The sequence below is a fragment of the Rhipicephalus microplus genome, chromosome 2 (genome assembly GCF_043290135.1).
Source record: "Rhipicephalus microplus isolate Deutch F79 chromosome 2, USDA_Rmic, whole genome shotgun sequence".
NCBI lineage: Eukaryota > Metazoa > Arthropoda > Arachnida > Ixodida > Ixodidae > Rhipicephalus > Rhipicephalus microplus.
This window is the reverse complement of record NC_134701.1, coordinates 160,161,510-160,186,887: the sequence shown is the minus strand read 5'-3', so window position 1 is coordinate 160,186,887 and position 25,378 is coordinate 160,161,510. Positions and strand designations below refer to the sequence as shown.

At 48.1% G+C, this 25,378-nt stretch overlaps 1 protein-coding gene and 1 pseudogene across 1 annotated transcript; both read left to right on the top strand.

The window, feature by feature from the left end:
- The first annotated feature begins 662 nt into the window (after window positions 1-662).
- On the top strand, window positions 663-4,270 carry LOC119169692 (uncharacterized; annotated as a pseudogene).
- Window positions 4,271-16,689: 12,419 nt separating this feature from the next.
- Window positions 16,690-25,124, top strand: LOC119169693 (uncharacterized). Its single transcript, XM_037420722.2, has 2 exons — window positions 16,690-16,790; window positions 23,466-25,124. The coding sequence occupies exons 1-2, from the start codon at window positions 16,690-16,692 to the stop codon at window positions 25,087-25,089; spliced, it is 1,725 nt and encodes a 574-aa protein (XP_037276619.2). The 3' UTR covers window positions 25,090-25,124.
- Window positions 25,125-25,378: the final 254 nt, after the last annotated feature.

The following is a 25,378-nucleotide window of genomic DNA, read 5'->3' as shown; positions in this document are numbered from 1 at the left end:
CATTTTAGTTTTAACATTTCCAACAATTTCTTTCACTTTCACGGGCGCCACTGTGTCTTACGGCGTAAGGTAAATAAAACAGATAAGCAATAGGTTTCCTCGGTAGAGTACAGGACCGGTCAATGAAGAGGACCGTGCATTCATCCTCCCTAAGTTCAGCGTCACCAAACTACCATATACACCGTACACGCGAAAAAGGGGGCATTTTCCAAGTGGCTTGCTTCTTGTATTGCACAGAAATAATAAAACCGACACACTATTAAGCCGAGCAAAACAAAGCGGAGAACTCACTTTTCTTGGCCTAATTGGGGAGGGTTTCACTAGTTGTATACAATAGAGCGTATGAGTGGCAGACATGCCTAAAGCATATCTTTCGTACGGCATGATTAAAGAACGCTGATTTTTCATATTCGCTGCAGGTGGACATTGTTCGAGTGGTTCATCGTACACAGCGTCAACAAATGAACCCCATGGCGATCACGTTCCTCCTGCCGAGGTTGCGGCGCAAGTGGCCGTGGGGAGCGGCGCTCTGCAGCGCAGTCTTCCTGTGCCGCGATGGTCACTTCCCGAGAGCCTTCTTTCTCGCGACTTCACATTCGTACGGTGATCAGTGGGAGTGACCAGTTCCGGTAGGCTACCGCTTTCGTACTTCGGGCTGCATGATGCCCAGGTTCGACCTGTTCGACCCGACGGTCAGGTCTTTCATTCGGCGTGGTTCCGAGCGCGCCCAGTGCCACGGGAAGCCAAACTTTCTTACCATAAGGTGAGGTGCCCCACTATTTACCGGTGGAGGATCTGTTAGAAATGTTACTCTTACTGCGGTAACTATTACAACGGCCCCCAAGGCGAATGCCTTTTGAAAATTTGCCCATCAACCACAGCACAATCTATCATACCAATGGAATGTCTCTGAGCAGAAAGATGGAAGGAAAGTATAAAGTTATGGACTTATTGCTTTTGTTGGACACAATATTAATGAGAAATAACATATGATAATGCCAGGGAACATACAGAGGATGTCAGTAAAAAGAGCTGTATTTTAAATGTGAAGGAAGAAAAGTGGATGAAGAGATAAGTTGCCATAACGTCCTCTTTATAGGGTATCTATGGGCATTTAAACGTAAGAGCGTTAGTCGGTGCCACCTGTTGCTATCACGGTGAGGTTAGAACACTTTTTTTATTGCTTCTTTTTGCTTCTTCACTTACCACGGGACGCAAAACAGTAAAAAAAAAAGGAAAGATTTTTTGTTCCTTGGCATAGTATTTTTTCAAGATAGCAGTGAAAAAAATATATATTAAAAGCATTCCCAAGCATCACGATACTCTATCTATAGGGCTCTCGACAGCAGTGTTTTTATTCATAGCAATAATTTTAGAAACAATCGCGCCAGTACTTCTTTGACGACCAATCGCACCCAGCACTTTGTAGTTCGCGTGATTGAGAGACAGCGTGCAAGGGATTACGCCATTTTCGGCAGGGATGGCCCTCCCTCTCGGTCAGTGGTCACTGACCCTGAAGTGTGTCTGAAAGGCTCAGCAAGAAACAATAGCTGGCCAAACTGACCAGCTGTTATGTTAAAAGACGTAGTGATGAAGAGTGGATGAGCACAGCATGAAAAGGCGTGAGTTACATACATAACGTACTTTCCGAGTCTCACGCTTAAATTTTTTTAGGCATTGAAGGAACCACGCAACACTTTTTCAGCATGTTCGGAAAACACAGAGCCGATTGATAGTCGGTGCTCCTGGCAACACGCGAGCCAAAAATTAAAGCACCGCACGAGCCCCGGGAACTCGCAATTATTTCTCAAAGTGAGCTAGAAATCATTCGCTATTTTTTTACAAATGATTCCATACATCCAAATGCCCACATCACACACCCAAGTTGACGACCGTTGGCTGTTTTCAGCAGGGTCAGTCACATAGATGTGCAGGCCACCACAAGATGCCACCTCATGCCCGTGCACCCACTCGCGGTCAGACGACACGTTAGCCTCTACACGTCCGAAGAAAAAAAAAAGAGTGCTAGAGGTCATGATGCGTGCGTGACGTCATTTCTTTCCCTAGTGCCATCTCTTCAAGCTTAGCTTCTATAACGCGCTGGAAGATACGAGAAAAAAACGTTTACAGCGTACGAAACATCTCCGCTCATACCTGACGGACTCTAAAAAGGTTTTGCGGTGGTCTATTCATGATACAACAGGCTCCTCGCCATGCGACGCCTTGGAAAAAGGTTGCAGGGCGCCTTCGAGTATACGGTAAAGCGTTCTTAAGCTGTAACGCAAACGCATATTTTTTACAGGGTTCGAACCAGAACTGTTGCCACGCTGCACGCAAGCATCTTCGCAATGCAGCTGTTTCAGCTTGAGTTCCGGCAGTGGCCGACGACCACTTATAACTCGGCACAGCTGTGCAAGGTGAAATTGAAGCATAGCATAGCAACGTATAGTAAGCATAGCAAGGTGATGGGAAAATGAAGTGAGGGTAAGGATGAAGTTAAGGGAGAGGTAAAACCACTAGCTACACTTTTTTCTCAGTATTCGCACCACTAGTTCTTAACTGCCCTATTGTTTTTTTAAGAACCGTTGATTACTTTGCCCACTATGAACTTTTGTCTTACTTGAACAAGCAAGACTTGTGTTTTTCAGGAACGGGTCTCCATTCATACCACCGCGAGAATTGAGGCAACACGGCGTGCTTCCGGAGGACCTCGTCTGCTTCTACAGTGAAATCTACCGCAACGAATCTGTAGCTGTTCCAGACAAACGTTACATGAAAGGGAGGAGAAAAAGGTTGTCGTTCGACAAGCCGTTGAAAGAGGAGTTTCTCTTCGTCGAATGCTCCAGACAGAAGTCTCCGGAGAATACATTTCACACGCCGTTTCTCCTGAATTCGCTCCTCGAGAAGAACGTGGAGAAGTGATGCCGAAGGGCCCGCAGACGGACGCCGCACAACCTCAGCGTTATAATGCTCGGTCTCGACTCGGTTTCATTCTTGAACTTCGAAAGTCACCTCCCGGAGACTGCGAAGTTTGTGCGAGAGAAACTAGGTGCTTTCGAACTTCATAGTTACAACAAAGTTGGGGAGAACTCGTATCCAAATGCAGTTGCGTGTCTCGCAGGTCTTAAGGAGTTCGAAGCGCATCAAGCACTTGAGTCTGGAATCTACGACAAACTCAGTTCAAGGTTAATCTGACGTCAGTATTCGTCCCGCGACTATCGCACCATGATGTTTACAGAGTGGGCGCTTCCGGGTTACTTTTGTGCGTTCGGTCGAAATGGTTTTCGGCGCCCACACACCGACTACTACCCGCGACACGTCGTCATGCTAATGGAGGAGTCAGTCAAGACCGTAGAAGATGATCAGAGCTGTTTGGGACCCACAACGCTGTCTAAAGAACTTCTCGGCTATCTGGCCAACTTCGTCAAGGCGATGTCGAAGTGACCGTTGTTCACGTTCACCTGGTTCGTCGACTGAACACACGAATCGCTCAACGACGCAGCGTACGCAGAGGAGCCCTTCCGACGACTTCTCGGGGCTCTGCAGGCTTCCGGCGCACTCAACCACACAGTGCTCGCATTCTTCAGCGACCACGGAATGCGCAAAGGGGACATCCGTGCGACGTACCTTGGGAGGCTCGAAGACATTCAGCCTTTCGCCTTTCTCGTCTTTCCACCGTGGTTCCTAGAGAAGAATCCCGAGGCAGCTCGGAGCCTTCGAGTACTAGCACCGTTTGACGACACTTTTCGACTTGCACGCGACTTTCGTCGATCTGCTCGACTATCCCGTCCGCAAGCGACCACGTACTGCCCATGGACTTAGCCTGCTTAACGAGATACCCGAGCAGAGGACGTGCTTCGGTGCATCCATTAAGCCTAAGTGGTGCTCGTGCAATGTTCAAGGCGATGCTGCCGTACCTCGGACTCTTGCACGGGCTATGGCGAATCGTGTTGTTTCTGACGTCAACAAGCTATTGGCACGGGAGACGAGAAAGTGTGCTAATTACCGACTGCTCCGGGTTATCAACATCACGTTGCTTCGGTCGACGCCGGCTGATATCGCAAGGAACACGAGTCGTTACTTAGTCGACGTCGTGCTGTCGCCTGGAAACGTCGTCTTTGAAAGCACAGTACGTGTTAGTGTTGGCGATGCCATCAAGGTGGAGGATATTAGCCGCGGCGACGGGTACAAGGCGCAGACGTACTGCATGCGTGGACACCGGTATGAACAATACTGCTACTGCCACCGTACTCTCGGTGCACAAATGTAATGGGCGTTCAGTACGTTTAGCCATTAGTCGGATCAACGATAAGACTATAGATAGTTGGACGTATGTGATTTCAAAGTAGTTCAATTATAGCGTTATGAAGATTTTTTCCCTCGATTGAGTGGGAAATTGATGCGCTTAATTTTCTGCAACGAATTATGGGGATTAGTTTGCTAGTATCTGAAATGTACGCGTCCGGCGATTTGCACGCGAGCTATCTTTTGTGACAAATAATATAATATCGGTGTCACACGGGCACTTTCTATTGCAATCAGGGTTATCCGCATTGGTTTCCTTGATCGCGATCAACTTTATAGCCTCTGCTACATGGTCCAAGATAATCCTGTTGTCAGCGGCACTCGAGTTCGCACAGCTGAATTCTCCGGCAGCGTTTCATTCTCCGGCAGCGCCTCCTTCTCCGGCAGCGTCTCCGTGCTTGCTCGGGAAACGCTGCACTGCGTTAACGTGGACTCCGAGCCCTGAGCGCGTCCACTCGACGCGGTTGCCCATTGGTTCAACGAACATTCAAAAAACAAAAAGTGAGCCTTCGAGCGAGACCGCATAGCAACGCATCGCCAGAGAGGGAGAACGAGCCGAGATTCGAGCCGGGACCGCAGAGCAACGCACCGCAGAGCGAGCCGAGACGCGAGTGGCATCGGACGTATCCGATCGAGCTCCTGCACCGAGTCCAGTTTCCTTATACATGTAACCACTGCCGATTCACCTGTAACTTAGCACAATACAGTTTTTCTTAAAATTTGAACCTTGCCTTGACTACATTCATTCGGACATCGCTGACATGGCGCAGCCGACAGAATGTGAATCGACCGAGCTGCATGCGGAGGAGGAAACGACGCCACGAGAAGGAGCGACGCCATGCCGTGCATCGTCTCGGGACTCCGAAACGACCATCGTCGAAAGTGTGTTCACGACCCTCGACCACAGCAGGATGGCCAATGTAACGAAAAAGCAACTCGTCGACGAGCTGAGAGCACGAGGTCTACGGTGCTCCGGACGAAAGGACGAGCTCATCGCAAGAATCATCCGCGACAACATCACTCGCCAAGCCCTAGAGCCGACGGACTCGTCAACGAAGGACCAGGCTGCCTACGACGACGACAGGCAGGCGCACCTGGAGACACCGTCCGCCGACAACGCGAGGCTTTGCGCTGAACTGAGCAGCCTGCGAGCCCAGCTTAACCGTGCGACCACGAGTGAACGTGAGACATTGCACGAAGCCCATCAGAACGCTTCACTGCCAACGGAACGGGTGACGACTCCAACCCTCGGGCTGCACCATTCCGTCCCTGCTGACATAACGATGTCCTCGCGTTCGACGCGGCCACCGTCACTAAACGACGGCACCAACCAAGACGCGGCACGCCCCGCCGACCGTTTCAACGCACGAGGGAGAACCTTCCATGGCCCAGATCCTCGCCGCGCTCGTGAACACACAAGCCCTGCTCGCCAACACGCTGTCGAGAGGTCCACCGACGACGAGCCCGATCCAGACTCATTCCACAAGCGACACGTCATCCTCAATCCCCTTGTTCGATGGGACGCCGCAACAAAGTACTCACGAATGGATTACGCAAGTGGAGAGAATCGCAGCGCTCGCCCACTGGACGCCATCGCTGACGTTGGTGACAGCAGCAAGCCGCTTGACGGGATCTGCCAAGGATTGGCACAGCGCCTACGGCTCACAGTATGACACCTGGGAGCAATGGAAGGAAGCGCTCATTCTCCGATTCAAACGAAAGCTGACAATGCAGGAGTTCCTCGAACTGCAGACGAAGCGACGCCTTCAGAGCCACGAGATCATCGTCGAGTACATGTACTCGAATAACGCCATTCTGAACAAGGCGCCGTACCGTTTAGCAGAGGAAGAACGTATTTCCCTCATTCTCAGTGGCATCGAGGACGACACATGGGCCAACCCACTCGTAGCGCAGCTGTGTGGCACAGTAACCGAACTCATTGACAGAGCGGCTTTGCTTGACGCGAGGCGTCGCACGACCGTGTGTGCCGAGAACGACAAGAAACCGTCATCGTCTACAGCAATCCGTGGTCAGGGTTCGAACCAGCGGGTGCCAGCCAGCAGCTCTGCCAACTTGTCGAAGGCCAACCCGCGCAGCGATTTCTCGGGAGCTCCACACCCGCGGCCCATCTCTGCTCGTTCGTGCTTCAACTGCGGCGACATCGGTCTCCTGTCCCGTGATTGCAGAAAGCCGAAAACGCCAGCAACGATCAGAGCGGACGAGAAACGAGCGAAGAGGGACAATAGCAGCCACGAAACAGGGACTACGTCACCTAGGCAAGCGAACTGTTTTTGGCATTCGACGGGCGGCACATTACCAATAGTGTCCGGTACTGCTAACAACCGACCCGTCCGCGTGTGCATTGACAGTGGCGCCAACTTATCCATCATGCCAATGCCTTGACGGACGACATTCCCACGCACGCATGGGTATCGCGCGAGAACATTGAAGTTCTCAACCGCAGCATATGCCCAACTCTCGCTGCAACGCTTGATGTGACATTGGGCACCACGAATGTGCGACTCGAAGACGTCGTGGTAACGGAACTGCCCAGTGGCATCGACCTGATTCTGTGATCAGACTGGCGACGAGTCGCGAACGTCGACGTAACGTTTCACACGTCAAACGATGTGACTATCGTTCCAGTCGAGCCCTCCGGAAAATTTTCATCGTCCGAAGTGCCACCCCCGAAACAAGGCACACCACACCGCACAGGGGAAACGCTTATTGCGACGTTCTGCCGGCAATCGGACGAGAGTGTTTCCAAAGACGAAGGGTACGTGCGCCTCAACACGAAATGTCCCGCACCCGACGAAGACTTCACGAGTCTAGTCGAAGACGCCACACGGAAGATAACGAAGGATGCCACCGAAGCAGAGAGGCAACAACTTCACGCAATTCTGTTAAGGCATCACCAAGCGTTCACTTCCAAAGGCGACACTTTGGGCGTGTGTCCTCAAACCGAGCACAGCATCGAACTCAGAGACAATATACCAGTGTCATCGAGGCCGTACAGGTGCTCACCGGCTGATCGCAAGTTCATCCGAGAACAGGTGAATGACTACCTCTCCAAGGGCATCATAAGGCCGAGCGAAAGCGAGTACGGTGCTCCAACGATAGTCGTCGACCAACCGCACCACCCGACGACTCCACGAAGAATGGTACACGACTATCGCAAGCTCAACGAGAAAACCATCAACCCTTCTTATCCAATGCCCGTCATGGAAGACGTTATTGACGATTTCATGCGCGACGGATCGGCTTACTTCACTGTGTTGGACGTGAAGACGGCATTTCTGACTATACGAATGAAGCCGGACGACGTACACAAGACCGCATTCGTCACTCCTGACGGAAAGTACGAATACCTTCGAATGGCCTTTGGGTTTTGCAAGGCCCCTCAGACCATGCAAAGAGTCATGCGTCGCACGTTCGATGGCTTACCTAGGACAGCTACGTACATGGACGATGTCGGGCAGGGAGCCACAACAGTGAGGGAGGCTTTGGATTTGCTGAACGAAGCACTCAGGAGAGTCGTGATCAACGGCTTGAAGATGGATCTCCGGAAATGCCAGTTGATTCAAGACAAAGTATCTTTCTTGGGTTACGTGATCTACGCCGAAGGACGAACACTGGACGAATCCAGAGTTGCCGCTGTCGAGAAGTTCGAGCCGCATCGCAACGCAAAGAAGCTGTACTCCTTCCTGCAGTTCGCTAACGACTACCGAAAGTTCATACCGGAGTTTGCAAAGGTCACGCCCAAGCTACGGCGCCTTCTGGCGAAGGACGTTCCTTTCGTATGGACTGACGCTCATGAAGCAACCGTCAACGCCATAAAACACGCCTTGAAGAACCCACCGATTTTGGCGAGCTTCCGCCCAGACTGCCCGACTAACGTTCACGTCGACGCTTCTCAAACCGGGCTGGGTGCGGTGCTTTCTCAAACTCAAGACGGAAAGGAGCGAATCATAGAGTACGCAAGCAGATCACTAAACGAGCACGATCGTGGTCTACACTCTAATATGCTTGAGTGCATGGCGCTCCACTGGGCGATCACTGAGAAGTTTTCGGTCTACCTGAGAGGAGGCCCTCGTTTTACAGTGTTCACGGACAACTTCAGCTTGTCATACCTCGCCCAGAAGGGAGCCAGCAACCGCAGATTTGCGAGGTGGACGCTCGACTTAGCAGAGTACACCTTCGACGTCAAGCACAAGCCAGGACACCAGAACTCCGCTGCTGACGCATTCTCGAGGCAGTCGGAATCTGTAGAGGCTTTCGACCAGGGCGTTTCGACCCGAGACCTCCACTGCTACGCAGTAGTGGTCGGCAAACACAGTCGCCTACGCGAGTTTCAGGAGAGGGATACTGACTGCAAAAGATTTCGCGAGGAGGCCAAGCACAAATCTTCAGACTACGAGATCGAAAACGACATACTGGTGAAGAAATCTCTCGAGGGAGGACGGGTCCGTCGGAGGGTGATCATTCCCGCTGCCCTCCGAAGCAGTGTGATGATCGTTTTCCACGACAACAACGGCCACCTAGGCATCGAGAAGACAAGAGACCTGATCCAGCGAAAGTACTGGTGGCCATCGATGAGAAAGGACATACGCGAGTATGTTGACTCCTGCCACACGTGCCAGACTATCAACGCCCGCACGACACGGAATGAAGGTTGCCTCATCCCACGCGATATTCCTACTGAGCCAAATGCGGTGATATCCCTGGATCACATGGGTCCGCTAAACGAGAAGGGAGACCACATCCTCGTTTGTATCGACCACGCCACGAGATACGTGGACGCCGTGACCGTACCGAGCACTTCGTCGACGCACTACCTTGACTTCATGACAAACCGGTGGATTCCGCGATTTGGAGTTCCCAGCGTCATTATTACGGACCAAGCCAAGGGATTCGTGAACAAGAAAACCAACCAATTCCATCGCAGACTGGGAATTGCTCATCAGAACTCCCCACCGTACTGGCCACAATCAAACGGACTGATCGAGCGAATGGCAGGAACATTGAAACAGGTGCTACGCAAAATGCTAAACAACAAGGACAAATGGCAGAAGGAACTACCCCGAGCAACGCTAGCAATCAACGCCACGAAGCATCGTCACAGTGGCCACAGCCCATTTCGACTCATGCACGGCTACGACCCAAAACTGCCAGGAGAGCTCAACCTCGCCTCAGTCGAGGGAGACATCGACGAGTCTCATAGACTACACGACTTGGCAAGGGCACGTGCGGAGACAAGAGAGAGGCTACTGCAGAGTCAGCGCAAAACAACGGTCCGATACGACAAGAAGCGGCGAACTCCGAGGTTCATAACGGGGGACCTCGTCCTGCTTGAGTTGAGCGCTCGAGGCACATTAGACCCTCGCTATGAAGGTCCGTTCGAGATAACGGCCCTCGTCGGAGGAAACAGGGCCGAGATCCAAAGAGTACCCGACACACCGGGCATGATCAACCAAAAAATCGTCAACGTGGGGCAGCTTCGTAAATATAAGGAGCCGCTCCTAGAAGTTACGGAACCATCGCCATCTAACGACACGCACGCCTGAGGACAGGCGCAATTTTCGGGAGGGCCGCGTCAGCGGCACTCGAGTTCGCACAGCTGAATTCTCCGGCAGCGTTTCATTCTCCGGCAGCGCCTCCTTCTCCGGCAGCGTCTCCGTGCTTGCTCGGGAAACGCTGCACTGCGTTAACGTGGACTCCGAGCCCTGAGCGCGTCCACTCGACGCGGTTGCCCATTGGTTCAACGAACATTCAAAAAACAAAAAGTGAGCCTTCGAGCGAGACCGCATAGCAACGCATCGCCAGAGAGGGAGAACGAGCCGAGATTCGAGCCGGGACCGCAGAGCAACGCACCGCAGAGCGAGCCGAGACGCGAGTGGCATCGGACGTATCCGATCGAGCTCCTGCACCGAGTCCAGTTTCCTTATACATGTAACCACTGCCGATTCACCTGTAACTTAGCACAATACAGTTTTTCTTAAAATTTGAACCTTGCCTTGAGTACATTCATTCGGACATCGCTGACACTGTTCGAGCTTAGGTCCAATGAAATGCACCAGAAGGGGCTTGTGCACCCTGAACCATGTCATTGACAAAACTCAGCGTACAATAGAGCCCTTTATCATCAATGTTATCCGTGAAATAAATAACCGCTTGAACCTCAAAAACTTTGCGTACCGCTACAGAAGCAATTTGATTGTTATGCGGGGTTTAACGTCCCAAAACCACCATATAATTATAAGAGACACCGTAGTGGAGGACTCCAGAAATTTCGACCACCGGGGGTTCTTTAACGTGAACCCAAATCTGAGTACACGGGCCTACATCATTTCCGCCTCCATCGGAAATGCAGCCGCTGCAGCCTGGATTCGATCCCGCGACCTGCGGGTCAGCAGCCGAGTACGTTAGCCACTAGACCACCACGTCGGGGCACGGAAGCAATTTCAAAAATGCATCCTTTGATAGAGTTTCCCTTGTTCTTAACTTTATTCTAGTGTGAGATTCCTTATCTGTACTTTTATTTCACATGGCATCCACTCGTAGCCATCCATTCGTAGCGAAGCAACATTCCCGTTGTATACACGTCGGAAGTGTAAAGCATCCCAGTCATTTCTGCCAGTGCTCAATTACTGTAGAGGTTTCTCATTCGACCACGAAATATGCGTACGCTGCAGTGTAATTGAAAAGCTGGCGACGCTCATAATCAGTTTACTTCGAGGCGCTCCAAGTGCTCCGACGGAGCGAGAGTATAACCAACCGCGGAAGACAACGATCGTCTGCTTATCGTCTGCTTCTCCCATAAATATAGATGCGGTCAATATGAATCTTAAGATATGCGATATTTAAGATGTGCTTCCAAATGAAACGTTTATTTTAATTTTTATAAAAATCCAGCTGTTTTAATGTCTTGTTTTTTTTCACTGAACTATGATCAAATTTTTTTTTCTACTGTGCGTCTAACAAGCTTGGCCAATGGATAGAGACGACAGCAAAATGGCAATCTCTTACCGAGACCGCCATCGTCTTGATCTCGATTGCGCCTGATTGTGATAAAAAATATTTGTGCGTGTGACACAAGACCTTATAAACTGTTTTGTCGCGTTTTCGTACAATTGATAACGTATTTTCACATGTTACTAAAAAACTTAGCGGAATCAGAGTCGCTTCCTTCGAACATTTATTAGTATATAGTAACCAAAGAATAGGCGAAAAGTTACTAAAGTGTAATCGGCATTAAATTCTGCAGAAATACAACTCATTTTTTGACCGACTTGGTGCTAAGCAGTGCCCGTTGAGTTGTTTTATATGATTTTATTTGTTACATATCGTGTTTCATTGCATCTATTGTATCGGTATATCATTGTATCATGATATCGCATTGAGTTCTTGTGTACATATATGCCAACATTGTCATGTATATTAGAGCAAATGTCCTCACTGTAAAGTAGTGATGTTAATCGTGAAATATAGATGTGCCGAGGTGTATATGCCCTGTTACTGGAATGGTATGAAGCCTTTGTGTTCTGTACATGCTGTAAATAAATTTTTTCTACACACTTCAATAATACTTTTGCTAATACAGCAATCGGACTGGTCTTGTTATTTCAGTGCGTGCCACCCAGCACCTATTTCTTCTGTAATTGAACGATATTTGTCTTATGAAAATAAGCAACATGAAATATCAGTGTACACGTACAAAGACGCACGAATGAGCAGATGAGAATGATGATAGTGTATGATGTAATGAAACATAATGCGGATTGCGAGACACAGAACACCCCAAAAAATGCCAGGCTCGTGGTCCTCCTCTGCCACGGCTGACTCGGTAACAAATGTCGAAGAAAGGCTTGCACGCACACAATTATTTCAAAATTAAGAACACGTTCACTTTGCACTATGAAGATAGTACATTATTAAGCGTATACAGCTGTGTTATAGTTGGTTGTGAACGGTTCGCATTACGTGGGCGCGATATATCTCTGCCACGTGGGCAGCGTTTGTGAGAGATGCTGTACGACATATCGCCAACAGTACCCTTATGTTATCGTTAATGCTTTCATCATTATTACAATTAAACCCTCGAGCTTGTGTCTCGAGGTAGTGTGCTAGCTCATTGCGGTTGCATCATCGTAAGTCTTTGCTCTTGAACGAAACTACCCATTCACTGGCAAAGACGTCGTTTTTGGGGCCAATCCTACGTGTTCTACCACGAATAGCACAGAGAATGGCGACAAAATTTTGTTATCTCCTATTTGCAAAACGGACAGCAAGACCCATGACAGTTTCGTCTGATTTTAAGCCAGCTGTATTCTGTTGGCGAGGCAGTTTCAGCAAATCAAGGATAATGAAGGCCGCCATAGCAAAATTACGCTACCACGTTTCCTTCCTATATTTTTTACTTGCGCTGGTCAGGTTTTGTGACTTCCCTCTGCGCTAGTCAGAAGGAAACGAGTCAGCGCTTCTTTCTGCGTTGTCCACACTTCACCCTGGTTATTCCTTCATTTGTGGCTTCTGTAGGTACAGCCGCACGGCAGTCTCCCTCACTGTTGAGGAGCTTTCTACGGAGTCTGAAAGGACGCCCAGTTATACTGTGTCGCCTTTGACTATTTAAGGAAAGAAGTGTAAATTAGAGGGCTCATTTTCTTTTGCTAGACACATTAATTATGAGAAATAACGGGCAGTGATGCCAAGGGACGTATGTTTTTAGAAGTAATTGTTACGCGTAGGTGGACGGAGGGGTGACTCGATCTGACTGACGCGCCAACGTTTAAATGCATAATGTGGACGGAAGGTCACAGGTTCGGTTGCTGCCAGCGGCTAATGACCTTTCGTCCAATTTTGTTTATTCCACCTTAAATTACAATTGCTTCTAATATTATCACCCATACTTTCCTTGATATAATTGGGTCTATGTTCTCGTTAATACTTCGAACATTTTTTCATTCCCAGCTTTCAACAAAATGTAGACACGTTAAAAATTATTTCACCATAGCAGCCGGGGAAGCCCTTTAATGTAAACGTTTCACCTCGTCGTGAAATACCCAAATAAACACACTCTAGGCAAATATCTTGTATTAGGTATGGGCGACAGTTGCTGAAGAAGAGAAGAAGAAGATTACGACACCTTCGAGTGACTGGATGCTGGTTTCTCGAATTGGTAAGGTTTTCGCCTGACGTAATGTGAGCATTCCTTCAGTTGATATATTGCTGATGAGTTATCTCATTTTTCTTCGTTCGCGCGGCGTAGATTGCTCGGCATTACGAGCAGATTTTAAGTATATGCCATACTCCCCGTGAAGTTATGCCATGATCGCTCTAGTGTGACGCTTTCCTGACACTTGAATGCGCAAACGACGAGGCCCAAATGATTGCTCGTGACCCTTGGTACAGCAAGGAAAGATTCCGAACGCAATAGAAATGTGGACATAAGTTAGTCGGCTGTTGATCTTACTGTGACTGTATGGCGGTCCTTACAACACCGCCCAAGCGATACGCCATGCACAGGGAAATCGAGAGAAAGCTGGGGAGATAGTTCACTCAGTGGGGAGATTCTTGAAGTGAAAGAGGGTAAGGAAAGCTACTCAATGACACAGTAACTGTCTCTCACGTGAGGGCATAGATGGTCAGCGCACGAATGGTCAGGGGTAAGACTACGCAAGCTTTGGAAAGATGGGCGTGCAGGTGTAACGAAGGTTCTCGCCTCGACAGTCTTGCAGTTTCCGTTAACCATAAAAAAGTGGTAAATGCCGCCATGTGGTGAAGCGCAAAGGCAACGGTAAACAAGGTAAAGAATAATAATAAACAATGCACAGGACCGAATTTACTGTTTAGTATTTTTTTCTGTGCTGCTCTGACGTTTTGTGTGCGTGAAAACAGAGCATTTAGTTTCTTCCAAAATTCCCCACAGTTGCCACAAGTTCTTCCAAATTCCAATTTTCTTTCAAATTTCTGCCAACCATTTTTTTTTCCGTGACATGCCTCACACATTAGTGTGAGGCATGTCAATCTTATAAGATTCTAAATAAAGGAGTCGTATTTCATTTCTGGGTTTTATAATCGCTTATCATCTAAATTAGCTACATTTCAGCCATGCGCTGATTATCACACTCTGTAAGAATGATCGTATTAAGCATAAAAACCTAATCGGTAAGTTAAGCATCTCCTTCAAGGGCCCATAAACATCCCATAGGTCGGCATTTATTAGTGGTGTCGCAGTAGTGCTCGAGTCTACAACGAACTGAGCTGTGAGAAATATTCGAAACGGCCCCGTAATAGCGAAGTTTCACATAATGATCTAAAAGAGGCGTTTGTTCGTTTTGCTCTTTACTTCGCTATGCTCCGTTTCTCGACTCGTCTCTGCTTCTTGCCGAGTACTCCTCCTCGGACCTTGCGAGGAGGAAGAGCGTGCGTACATGCGCGCAGGCATACCGATTCTTCTCAGGAATGAAGCTCCTTAGCCCATCGCCGTCGAAGCTCCCTGCGACATAGATGCGGTGCCGGCGCAACGGGATAATGAAACGATCCATGAATATCAAACCTCTGTGCCAGCGCTATGGACAAGCACGCCGAGCAAAACAAAAGATGCGCTCGCACCCCTCTTCCGCCTGTCTCTCCTTCTTGGTCCTGTCTTTTCTCCGCAAACCGGTAAACGTGTAGTACCATCGCTCGATTGACCCTGTCGTCAACCCAGTGGTCAGTCTGTTGACTGGGCTGGCTCGCTGCGCGCACCGCACGCTCACCGACTTTTTCGCCACCAAGCACAGCAGACGCTCTCCCCACCCGCTTCCCACTCTACCGCCTTCATGAAATCCAGCAGCTAGATTAGGCGCATAGTCATTTTCGTCCAATTCCAGGGGATATTCGCTCATAGGTTGTATGAGTACACGGAACAACTGCTAGATTTTGTGCATGACATGCTAAGTATTATAAAAAGGCCCTGAGATGAGAAGAAATTGTTTCTATGAGTTCGTGTTGCACCCGCGGCTCATAGAGTTGCCGCGTTTGATATTGCTGATCATAATAAAAATCTAAACTCGAGCCACGCGTTTAATATCGGGCATGGTTTAGAAGCAATTTACCAACCACCAAGCTACAATGGTTCAGTGAGCGATATTTTGCAGTGACGATCAGATTATGACTACGGTATGGTGGGATTCTTGGGAAAACTTATACATATAGGTGTTTAAATGAAATATCAATAAATATAATCACCAACAAAACGTTTAATAAACATTTATGCATAGAGGGTCATTTGATTATTTCGTAATAAAATCAAATCAGATGCTTCGCACTTGCAGGCTTAGAATTCATGTAAAGGTCACGCTAAGTAACTGTCTTGCGTCATCAATCGAATATTTAGGTCGTAATTACATGAGCCTAAGCCCATAACATTGTTCGTTCTTGACTCGGTGTTTGGATCCACATCTCCCACCTTTCAGATAAATCAAACCAAATTTATCGCCATATCTAGCAGTCCGTTTTATGCTGCTTCTGGCATTCCTGTAGTCTGGTCAGATTTCTACATGTCTCAAAACATTATTTTTGGAATGGCTTCTTAAAATAAGGTGTGCGTGCATCTCGAGGAACTAGTGACAGCTATACATCAAAACTTCTTGATTTTGCGGATACGAAACACGAAAATCGAGTGTCAACGTCATCCCGCGTTGTCGGTGTCAGCACAGTGATGAAAAAAAAAATTTCACATGGTGACGTCACAAATCACCAAAATGTTTGACGCCACCATGACGTGATCATTGCGTTAATATTATACGGGGTTTAACATACCATAAACACGATATGATTACGAGAGGCGCAGTAGTGAAAGCCTCCGGAAATTTGAAACATCTGTTTTTTATCGTGCACTCACATCGCACAGTACATATATGCCCCTAGCGTATTGCCTATATCGAAATGGGACAGTCGAGGCTGGCATCGAACCCTTTATTCATAGGTCGGCAACTAAGCACTAAAACCACTAGATCAGCGTGGCCCATGGGAGGATCAATTCATCGACCGAGGAAATAAAATATGGTTTCGCCTTATAGCTGTCAGCCGAATGTAGACATAATCTATGCGTGTTTTTTTTTTTTTGTAAACTTTTCCTAAAACTCCCGCAGGAGGACTTCGTTCTAGTGGTTCCCTGTGCAACGCTAACCCATGGGCCCCACGGCGATCACACCCTTCTTTGTGTTATTGCGGCAAAATTCACGGTTGGCAACGGCGCTGAGAGCCGTCTTTCTGTGCGGCGCTGGCCACTACTTCTGGACGTTCTTTTTGACGCCATCGACAGAGAGCTCACATTCATATGGCGAGCAATGGGAGCGGCCCACTCCAGTAGGCTACCGCATTCGAACTTCGGGCTGCACGATGCCCAGGTTTGACCCGTTTGACCCGACGGTGAGGCCTTTCATTCGGCGCGGCTTCAAGCGTGCCCAGTGCGAAGGAAAACCCAACTTTCTCACTTTAAGGTACGCCTTTCTTCGTATAGAAAGAATGCTTTAATCAATCAATCAATCAATCAATCAATCAATCAATCAATCAATCAATCAATCAATCGATCGATCGATTAATTATCTCTTGTTCAATCAATGAATGAATCAAAAAACATATATTTTGCATATAATTGTTATATTGTCAAGAATATACACAAGAGGGTACGCAAGTCTGAAAACCATACCGGAACCCCGTGCACCTGTGTTGTTGTTCTCTTCTCCAGCCACTGTTGCATACTGCGCCCTACTTCTTGCTTTCACAATGAACCCTCTACATGGTTTTTAGAAACAAATTATGAGATTACTTTGTTAGGAATTCTATTGCGATTTAGCAACGACACAGGCACTCCTGGCAGAATGCCATCGTTACCGTGGTGTTCTATAGTGGTATTTCGACCTGTGCCTAGAAACGGCCAAAATTATGGCGCTAAGATGTAAGCAGGATTCCTTATTAGCTATTTCAGAGACATTGTGAAGGGGAAAGAAGGATTTCTGACTTGTAATTTAGCAAACCAGTCATCTAGCCTTGATTATATGGAAGCCGACCCGGATATTGAACTTGCAACGATAGAGAGGGCAGGCGACGTCGTGAAGGCGGCGAGCGGGGCCGTACCAGTCTCGCTACTTTATTCTAGTCGGGGTCGAAGCTCTGCTGCTGCCAGCGTGCGGCGCGCCAGGTGCGTGCACCCATTCTGTCATAGCGCAGCTCGAGCTAGGCATCAGCTGTGCGAGAGGCGTGGTGCCGGTGGCTAAATGATGATTATGATGACGATGAAGGGAGCTCTTACAAGAGCTACACATCTGGATTAGCCTGATTGCATTCAGAGGTTTGACAACCACTGAGCTCTGGTGTCCTATACTTAGGACATGTGGATAATCCACTGCTGCGGGTATACGTTGGTGTTAGTGAAGGCCCACTTTATAAGTAACAAGTTAAACTTCTTAGAAACAACAGAAAAAATACGATAGCAACTGATATAGTAATTTACCAGTAAGGTGTCATGTATTATTTGTTTAGAGCGAGTGTTATCGTTATCGCTTTCTGCTGTTTTGTTTTCCGCTTTGCAGAGTCCCAAAAAGATGTCCACGAACCTGTTATTAGCTACGCTTGCACAGGTGTACTGAGGGTACAGACACATTTTTCAATTTCTGACTCAATTCTGTCACAGTTGGCAGCGAAATTTCTTCCGGTCTTTTTTATATGACCCCAGGTTCGAAAGGGTTGAAGAGCCGAATGTATATTAAAAAAAAACCATATCATATCCACGAAGTGAATGATGATTAGTGGGCGAAGCTCTGGGGGATAGTTCGGGTAACCGTGAATCTCCCGTAAACTGCCCACTCCAACATGCAAATGAGTGACAACACGTGTCTACAGCATGGACAATGATTTTTTGTTGATTGGTCGTAGATGGTATTGGGGCGTATTGTGGTGCGGACTTCGTTTTCTCTTCATTAAGAAAGTGGAATGAAGACGCAAGGATTTTTGGATATGATGTAATGTAAAGTTAAGGGGTCTATACACGTTTCCGTGGTGGTTATTGGTCGTTTATGAAATGCATCTTAGAGCGTATCACGATATCATATGCTCCACATTCCAGCCTTTGTTCATGATATCTGCATTAATGTCACTAGCCACTGCGAAGGTGTCGTTCTTGTATTTTGTATCATATAGTCTTGCCGTTGCTATATCGATGTTATTTTGATAGGCTGCCTTGGTGAAAATTTGGGGCCATGTACATTGTCGTTAGAATGGTTCCATTTGATAACCTTAATGCGGCGTGTTCGCCGTTGTGGCTTTGACTGGCAATTCGTTGCTTGAGATCCACCGTGGTCTTTGGCAGTTTGGCGCACTACCCAACACCACCTGCTGGAAGCTCCGCATCTCCTGAGCAGATGACTGGAACGAATTCATTGATTATCGATTTTCTCGTGTTCCACGTTTTGTTAAAGCGCAGGACATCCGCTTTCGTCAGCATGGCATCTCGCTCGATCTCTCCGGCGTGGACGTTGAGCAAGACCAGGTTAAACTCTGTCATGGGCTCCACGTCTTCTTGAAAGGCTCGAAGTCCCGCCGCGGTGTTCTAGTGGCTAAGGTACTCGACTGCTGACAGCAGGTCGCGGGATCAATTCCCGGCTGCGGCGGCTGCATTTCCGACTAAGGTGGAAATGTTGTAGGCCCGTTGCTCAGATTGGGTGCACGTTAAAGCACCCCAGGTGGTCGAAATTTCCGGAGCCCTTTACTACGGCGTCTCTCATAATCATATGGTGGTTTTGTGACGTTAAACCCCACATATCAATCAATCATATTGAGAGGCTCGAAGGTACCCACTCCTTGGTCAGTGCCGGCAATCTGTGTTACTCGAGACCTTGAAACTCGTTCACAAATCTCTTCAGCACGTTACTCTCTGTGGCGAAAGCGGTAACCTTTTGTACAGAGTTTCTCAGAAGTTATTTAAATTGGTGCAACGGCTAAGCGCAACGCATAAGAAGTTTGGCGGGTGGGTTTTACTATATTTGTAGGCGGTGAACGATTACCTTCCTTCTTGCGATTCGTGCACGGTTATGGCACTCACTAGAACCAACGGAAACGGCATTCGTTTGCACGCGGCGCCCGTCTTGCGATCGAAGGTTAACGTACCCACTCGAAGTCCAGTGGACATCGTATCGCTGCGTTCACCGTTCATCTCGAAAGATGTCGAGTGAGCTTTCTCGTTGTGGGCACGCCAAACTGTAGCCATGGCCGTTTCGGGAACTCATCCTTTACTCCTCGCTCGCACAATCTAAGAGTGTCCACTGCCTCGTTAACCAATCCGTCGATCCACCGATGTTTGTAGCTATAACGTAAACCGCCGCAGCCCCGTCTGCGTATATAGAGCGCGCGAGCAGCTGGTTTTCACTTTGCGGGGCGAAACTTTGAGGCAGCTTGCGTCGGGCTCTGACAAGGTGTGTCAGGAGCATGCGTGGCCTAGCAGTCAGGCTGACCAAGACAGAGCCCGAAACTGCATCAAGACCTCGCCCCGTGGAGCGAAAATGGAAGTGCTTCAATGCACTCGTTCGCCTCCGTTCCGTTCAGGGTGGAGACAAGTGCGTCGTCTGATACAGTGGTCGCCATTACTTGGCCAACTCCTCAGTGTATGTGGCTTCGCAGCCTTCTGCTCTCGAGCAAAGTCACTTTGTACTGGACTTATCTTCACGAATGTAAAACAAATTCACATATGTTATGAGTTAGTAGGCACGCATCACACGTAATCGAATGTTTCGTGCCTTAAAGTGTTGCAGACCGTAATGACCCTCACTGGCAGAGCGTCCACTAGGCTGCTGACTGTGGCTGATTGGTGCACAGCTGCTTTCAATCACTGAAGGCTGTAGACATCACTATTAACTTTTATACTTTGCAGGTGTATATTTTCGTGTGCGTTTTTTCTTAAAGGCAAGACAGGCTATCGGTATTCAGGCAAGTCAGAGATGCGGAACACCACGTATTAGAAAACAGTAATGGAAAGGTATCATTCCCGATGGGTCGAAACGGAAAGCGGTGCTATGATATGCACCTACCATTAGGGTGCAGAACATCTGCTTTTATGTACGTATGAAAATATTAAAGCTGAAATTCTCGAAGTTCGTCAGACAGTGAGACGCGCACAAGACATTTAGTGCAGCCAACTAATTAACAAAATATAAATATGTCTAAGACAGCGTTCGCAGATTTGCTGGTTACATTAGATATAGAGTGAAAATAAACTTTTATGGAATATATCGGAGCACTACATTTCCGGGCATTCTCGTCCCATTCCTAACTGCATGCTCCCTCAGGACAGTTCTGGCTTTATACCTGCTAACTCCGCCGTTAGGTCACAGGTGCACATGCAGCAATGACGTTCATACACCTGTTAAATCGGCTTAGGTATACCTATGAATATGCAAATTTCGTTTCCAAGCACACACTTAAAGCATAACCAAATTTATGAGAACGGTGCAAAAGCTACAAAACTATTTGGCATTATCAGTTTGCTCAACATGCGGGCATTAAAACGAAGTAAAAACCACGCACATAACTTGAAATAGCCTAATCTGTGACTGCGTTACTAGTAATATACACACCGTTTAAAAAATCGTCCCACAAGCATCCGACGTAGCAAAGGAAATGTGATAAGAAACAGCAACAGAGTTTGCAATACTCACGTTACATACACGTCCTCAAGAGTAATTGGTCGGCTGCAACTCGCTCTCTGGACTTCGTGCTGACCGGTTGTGCCCCCGCGATTTCCGACGACAGTGCAGCTCTGGCACTCTGGCTCGCCCTACGCCGTCTCCTGCCGCCGACAAGAGCTCTCGCTGAGTGGTGCCCCGTCCTCGGACTCCTGCGACCGTGTCCACCTTTCCTATCTTCTCCTTCTCTCTGGGTGTCGCTGTCCCTGCGCCACGCTCTCTTCTTCCTTTTCTCTCTATCTCTATATCTTTTAATCCTATCCTTTTAATCCCTCCTTACCCCCATCTCTAGTTAGCTACTGTTGAGGTGTCGCACTCTGATGCACACATTTACGGGGCTCTCTTTATTTTCTTTTCACTTAAGAATCACATCTCTCTGTGGTCGGCTGCCACTTGCCCCACTATTTTCTCACTATCAATAATGTCTTCTTTTAGCATCGCCTGGGAAAGAAAACAGCTCCCATTCGCTCCTAGAATGATTCGTGCATTGTTGCACGCGGAATCTGGTGATCTCTTGCGGGACTCGCTATGAATCAGACGGGCGACATGGTGACAGCCGTCGCGCGCACGTTTAAACGCAGCGCGGTGTGGTCCATAACATAACGGACGCGCGAAGCGAGCTGGCGTCAACGTTGGGGCTGCGTCGGCCCTTTCAAAAAATGGCCACACTGTGAGCGGGGGCGCGCGCATGGAGGCACGTTAGCGAAAACCGGCGGCTCACGCGCTAGACGTGGCCGCGGCTGTACGTCTTGTTGAGTACGAGTAGAATCTCTCTGGGGCGGTCGGCGAATTCCGTTTGAGACATCCGCACCACCTCGTCTCTCGCCCTCTGCAGAGCATCTCGATACACGCAAAATACCTTGCGTGTACTAGAATATCGCGCGTGAACCACCCATACGCACGCCCGGAGATCATGGTCGCGCTTCTGAAAGCGGTTGCCTTCAACCTCGAATCTATCAAGTGGCCATCGTGCGCTCTGTAGCTTACTTGCTCCGAATGGATGCTTTAGTTTGCTGGAGATACATTTTTACATGCGAAGCATTTCTGAGCGAACCTCGGTGACTTTATGCTTATCTATCTATCTATCTATCTATCTATCTATCTATCTATCTATCTATCTATCTATCTATCTATCTATCTATCTATCTATCTATCTTTCTATCTATCTATCTATCTATCTATCTATCTATCTATCTGTCTGTCTGTCTGTCTGTCTGTCTGTCTGTCTATCTATCTATCTATCTATCTATCTATCTATCTATCTATCTATCTATCTATCTATCTATCTATCTATCTATCTATCTATCTATCTATCTATCTATCTATCTATCTATCTATCTAGCCGCCTATGCCTTTTAGCTCTCCTGGCTGTTTCGATAATGGTATCGATACCAAACTTGGTATGACATTACATGATTGTACGAAGGACCTATAATACTAGCCATAACATTAAAACCATAACACGGATGTCATAAATGTCATGATTAAGATTTCATGGCCCTGCAGCTTTTGCGGTGGTTTCGTTCACACGGCATGTTGCAACACTGGTATGGTATGACATGATTGCATGGCGAACGCAAGTGACAGACCCTAACTTGAAAATCAGGACATGCGTGTCATGTAACAACATGACTACATGCCACGCTCAGGATGCGCTCGCGGTCGTTTCGCTAGCGTCACATATACCGAATTCGGTATTACGGTACGTGATTGAATGACGAAGGTATATGACTGGTGCAAACATGATAATAATGAGATGCGTGTCGTGTAACAGCATGGCTACATGTCACGCTCATGATGCGCAGGCAGCCGTTTCTCTAGCTTCACTTATACCAAATTTGGCATTATGGGATGTGAATGGATGACGAAGGTATGATACTGGTGCAAAGATGATAAACGTGAGATGCGTGTCACGTAACAACGTAACTACGTGCTACGCTCAATGTGAGCTCACTGCCGTTTCGCTGGCTGCACGTGTACCAAATTTGGTATTACGGGACGCGAATGGACGACATAGGTAAATGACACGTCCAAACACAATAATCATGACATGCGTGTCATATAAAACTTGACTAGATGCTACGCTAATAGCATGAGCTCGTGGTCATTTCGCTAGCTCCACATGTACCAAATTCGGTATCAGGTGAAGTGAACAGATGACGAAGGTAAATGATACGTCCAAACATAATAATCATGACATGGAAGTCATCTATGGCATAACTTACCTCCGCCTCGTAACGCTGTGCTGATTTTGTTCTTGTTCTTGTTCTTGTTCACCTACTGTAAAGTGACATATCAACCTTCCTCATTCGTGTTTTGCATATCATTGATTCCCACTGTACGTGGGATCCGCCAATTTCTTTCAAAAAGTGTTCATCACTTTGTACCTTCACCATTGTATTAACATTCTTTTTCTGCATGCGCAATTGCATATTTCAGGAACGGCTTCCCATTCGTTCTTGCGTGGGCGCTGGAACATCACGGCGTGCTTCCGGAGGACTTCGTCTGCTTCTACAACGAAATCTATCGTAACGAATCCATAAATGTACCAGACAAACATTACACGAAAGGAAGAAGAAAGAGGTTGTCGTTCGAAAAGCCGTTGAAAGAGGAGTTTGTCCTCGTCGAATGCGCTAGAAAGAAGTCTCCGGAGATTCCATTTCACAGGCAGTTTCTGTTGAATCCGCTCCTCAAAAAGAACGTGGAGAAGCGATGCCGGAGGGTGCGCAGACGCACGCCGCACAACCTCAGCGTTATAATGCTCGGTCTCGACTCGGTTTCATACTTGAACTTCGACAGGCACCTACCGGAGACAGCGAAGTTTGTGCGAGAGAAACTAGGCGCTTTCGAACTTCATGGATACAACAAAGTTGGGGAGAACACATATCCAAATGGAGTTGCGTGTCTCGCAGGTCTTAAGGAGTTCGAAGCGGACCAGGCCAATGAGTTCGGTTTCTACGACAAGCTGAGTTCAAGGTTAGTTTTTGATCAGTATTCATTGCGCGGCTACCGGACCATGATGTTCGAAGAATGGGTACATCTGAGTTTGTTTACTTGGCTTTCGAGGAATGGATTCCGGCGCCAACAAACCGACTACTACCCGCGACACGCCGTCACGCTCATGGAAGAGCTAGGCAAGCCCGCAGACAATGGTCTAAGCTGTTTGGGATCCACAACAGAGACCCAAGAACTTCTTGATTATCTTGCCAACTTCGTGAAAGTAATGTCGAAGCGGCCGTTTTTCGCTTTTGCCTGGTTCGTCGACTTAACACACGAATCGCTCAACGACGCAGCGTACGCGGACGAGCCCTTCCGACGACTTCTCGGGGCTCTGTACGCTTCCGGTGCACTCAACCACACAGTGCTCGCCTTCTTCAGCGACCACGGAATGCGGAAAGGAGACATCCGCGCGACGTACCTTGGGAGGCTCGAAGACATTCAGCCTTTCGCCTTTCTCGTCTTTCCGCCGTGGTTCCTAGAGAAAAATCCCGAAGCAGCTCGGAGCCTCCGAGTCAACCAGCACCGACTAACGACGCCCTTCGACTTGCACGCGACGTTCGTCGATCTGCTCGACTATCCCGTCCGCAAGCGACCACGTACTGCACATGGACTTAGCCTGCTTAGCGAGATACCCGAGCAGAGGACGTGTGCCGACGCGGCCATTAAGCCTAAGTGGTGCTCGTGCAATGTCCAAGTCGATGCTGCTGTACCCTATACTCTTGCACGGGCTATGGCGAATCGTGTTGTTTCTGACGTCAACGAGCTCTTAGCGCGGGAGACGAGAAAGTGTGCTAAGTACCGACTGCTCCGCATTATCGACGTCACGTTGCTTCAGTCGGCGACAGCTGATATCGCAAGAAACTCGAGTCATTACTTGGTCGACCTCATACTGTCACCTGGCAACGTCGTCTTAGAAAGCATAGTAAGTGTGTGTGCCGGCAATGCAATCAAGGTACACGATATAAGCCGTGTTGACGGGTACAAAGCACAGACCTACTGCATGCGTAGACACCAACATGAACAATACTGTTACTGCCGCCGTACTTTCGGTGAACAAATGTGATTGTGACCCCGTTTCTTTCCGCTTATGTGTAACTAGGTCCCTGATCAATCCATATAGAGACGCACAAGTGGTGTTCTATATGCACCAAATGATGTGTTTTCAATGGTTTATCGCGAACTTTCATAAGATCACGTTCCTCTGCAATGTTTGACGCTTAATATTTACCATATTGCGTTAATTCTGAGCGCATGTACAAGATTTCTGCTCGAGAAGCCTGCTTATGTAAAATAATATTCCTTATAATATATTCGCTCGTGTTCACGTGTTAGTCAGACCATATTCACTCTTC

Excerpts from the sequence above, each read along its gene's own strand:
- LOC119169693 (XM_037420722.2), top strand. The coding sequence starts at position 16,690 with ATGCCCAGGTTTGACCCGTTTGACCCGACGGTGAGGCCTTTCATTCGG. Across the intron at positions 16,791-23,465 it reads CCCAACTTTCTCACTTTAAG|GAACGGCTTCCCATTCGTTC; the intron begins GTACGCCTTTCT and ends TGCATATTTCAG.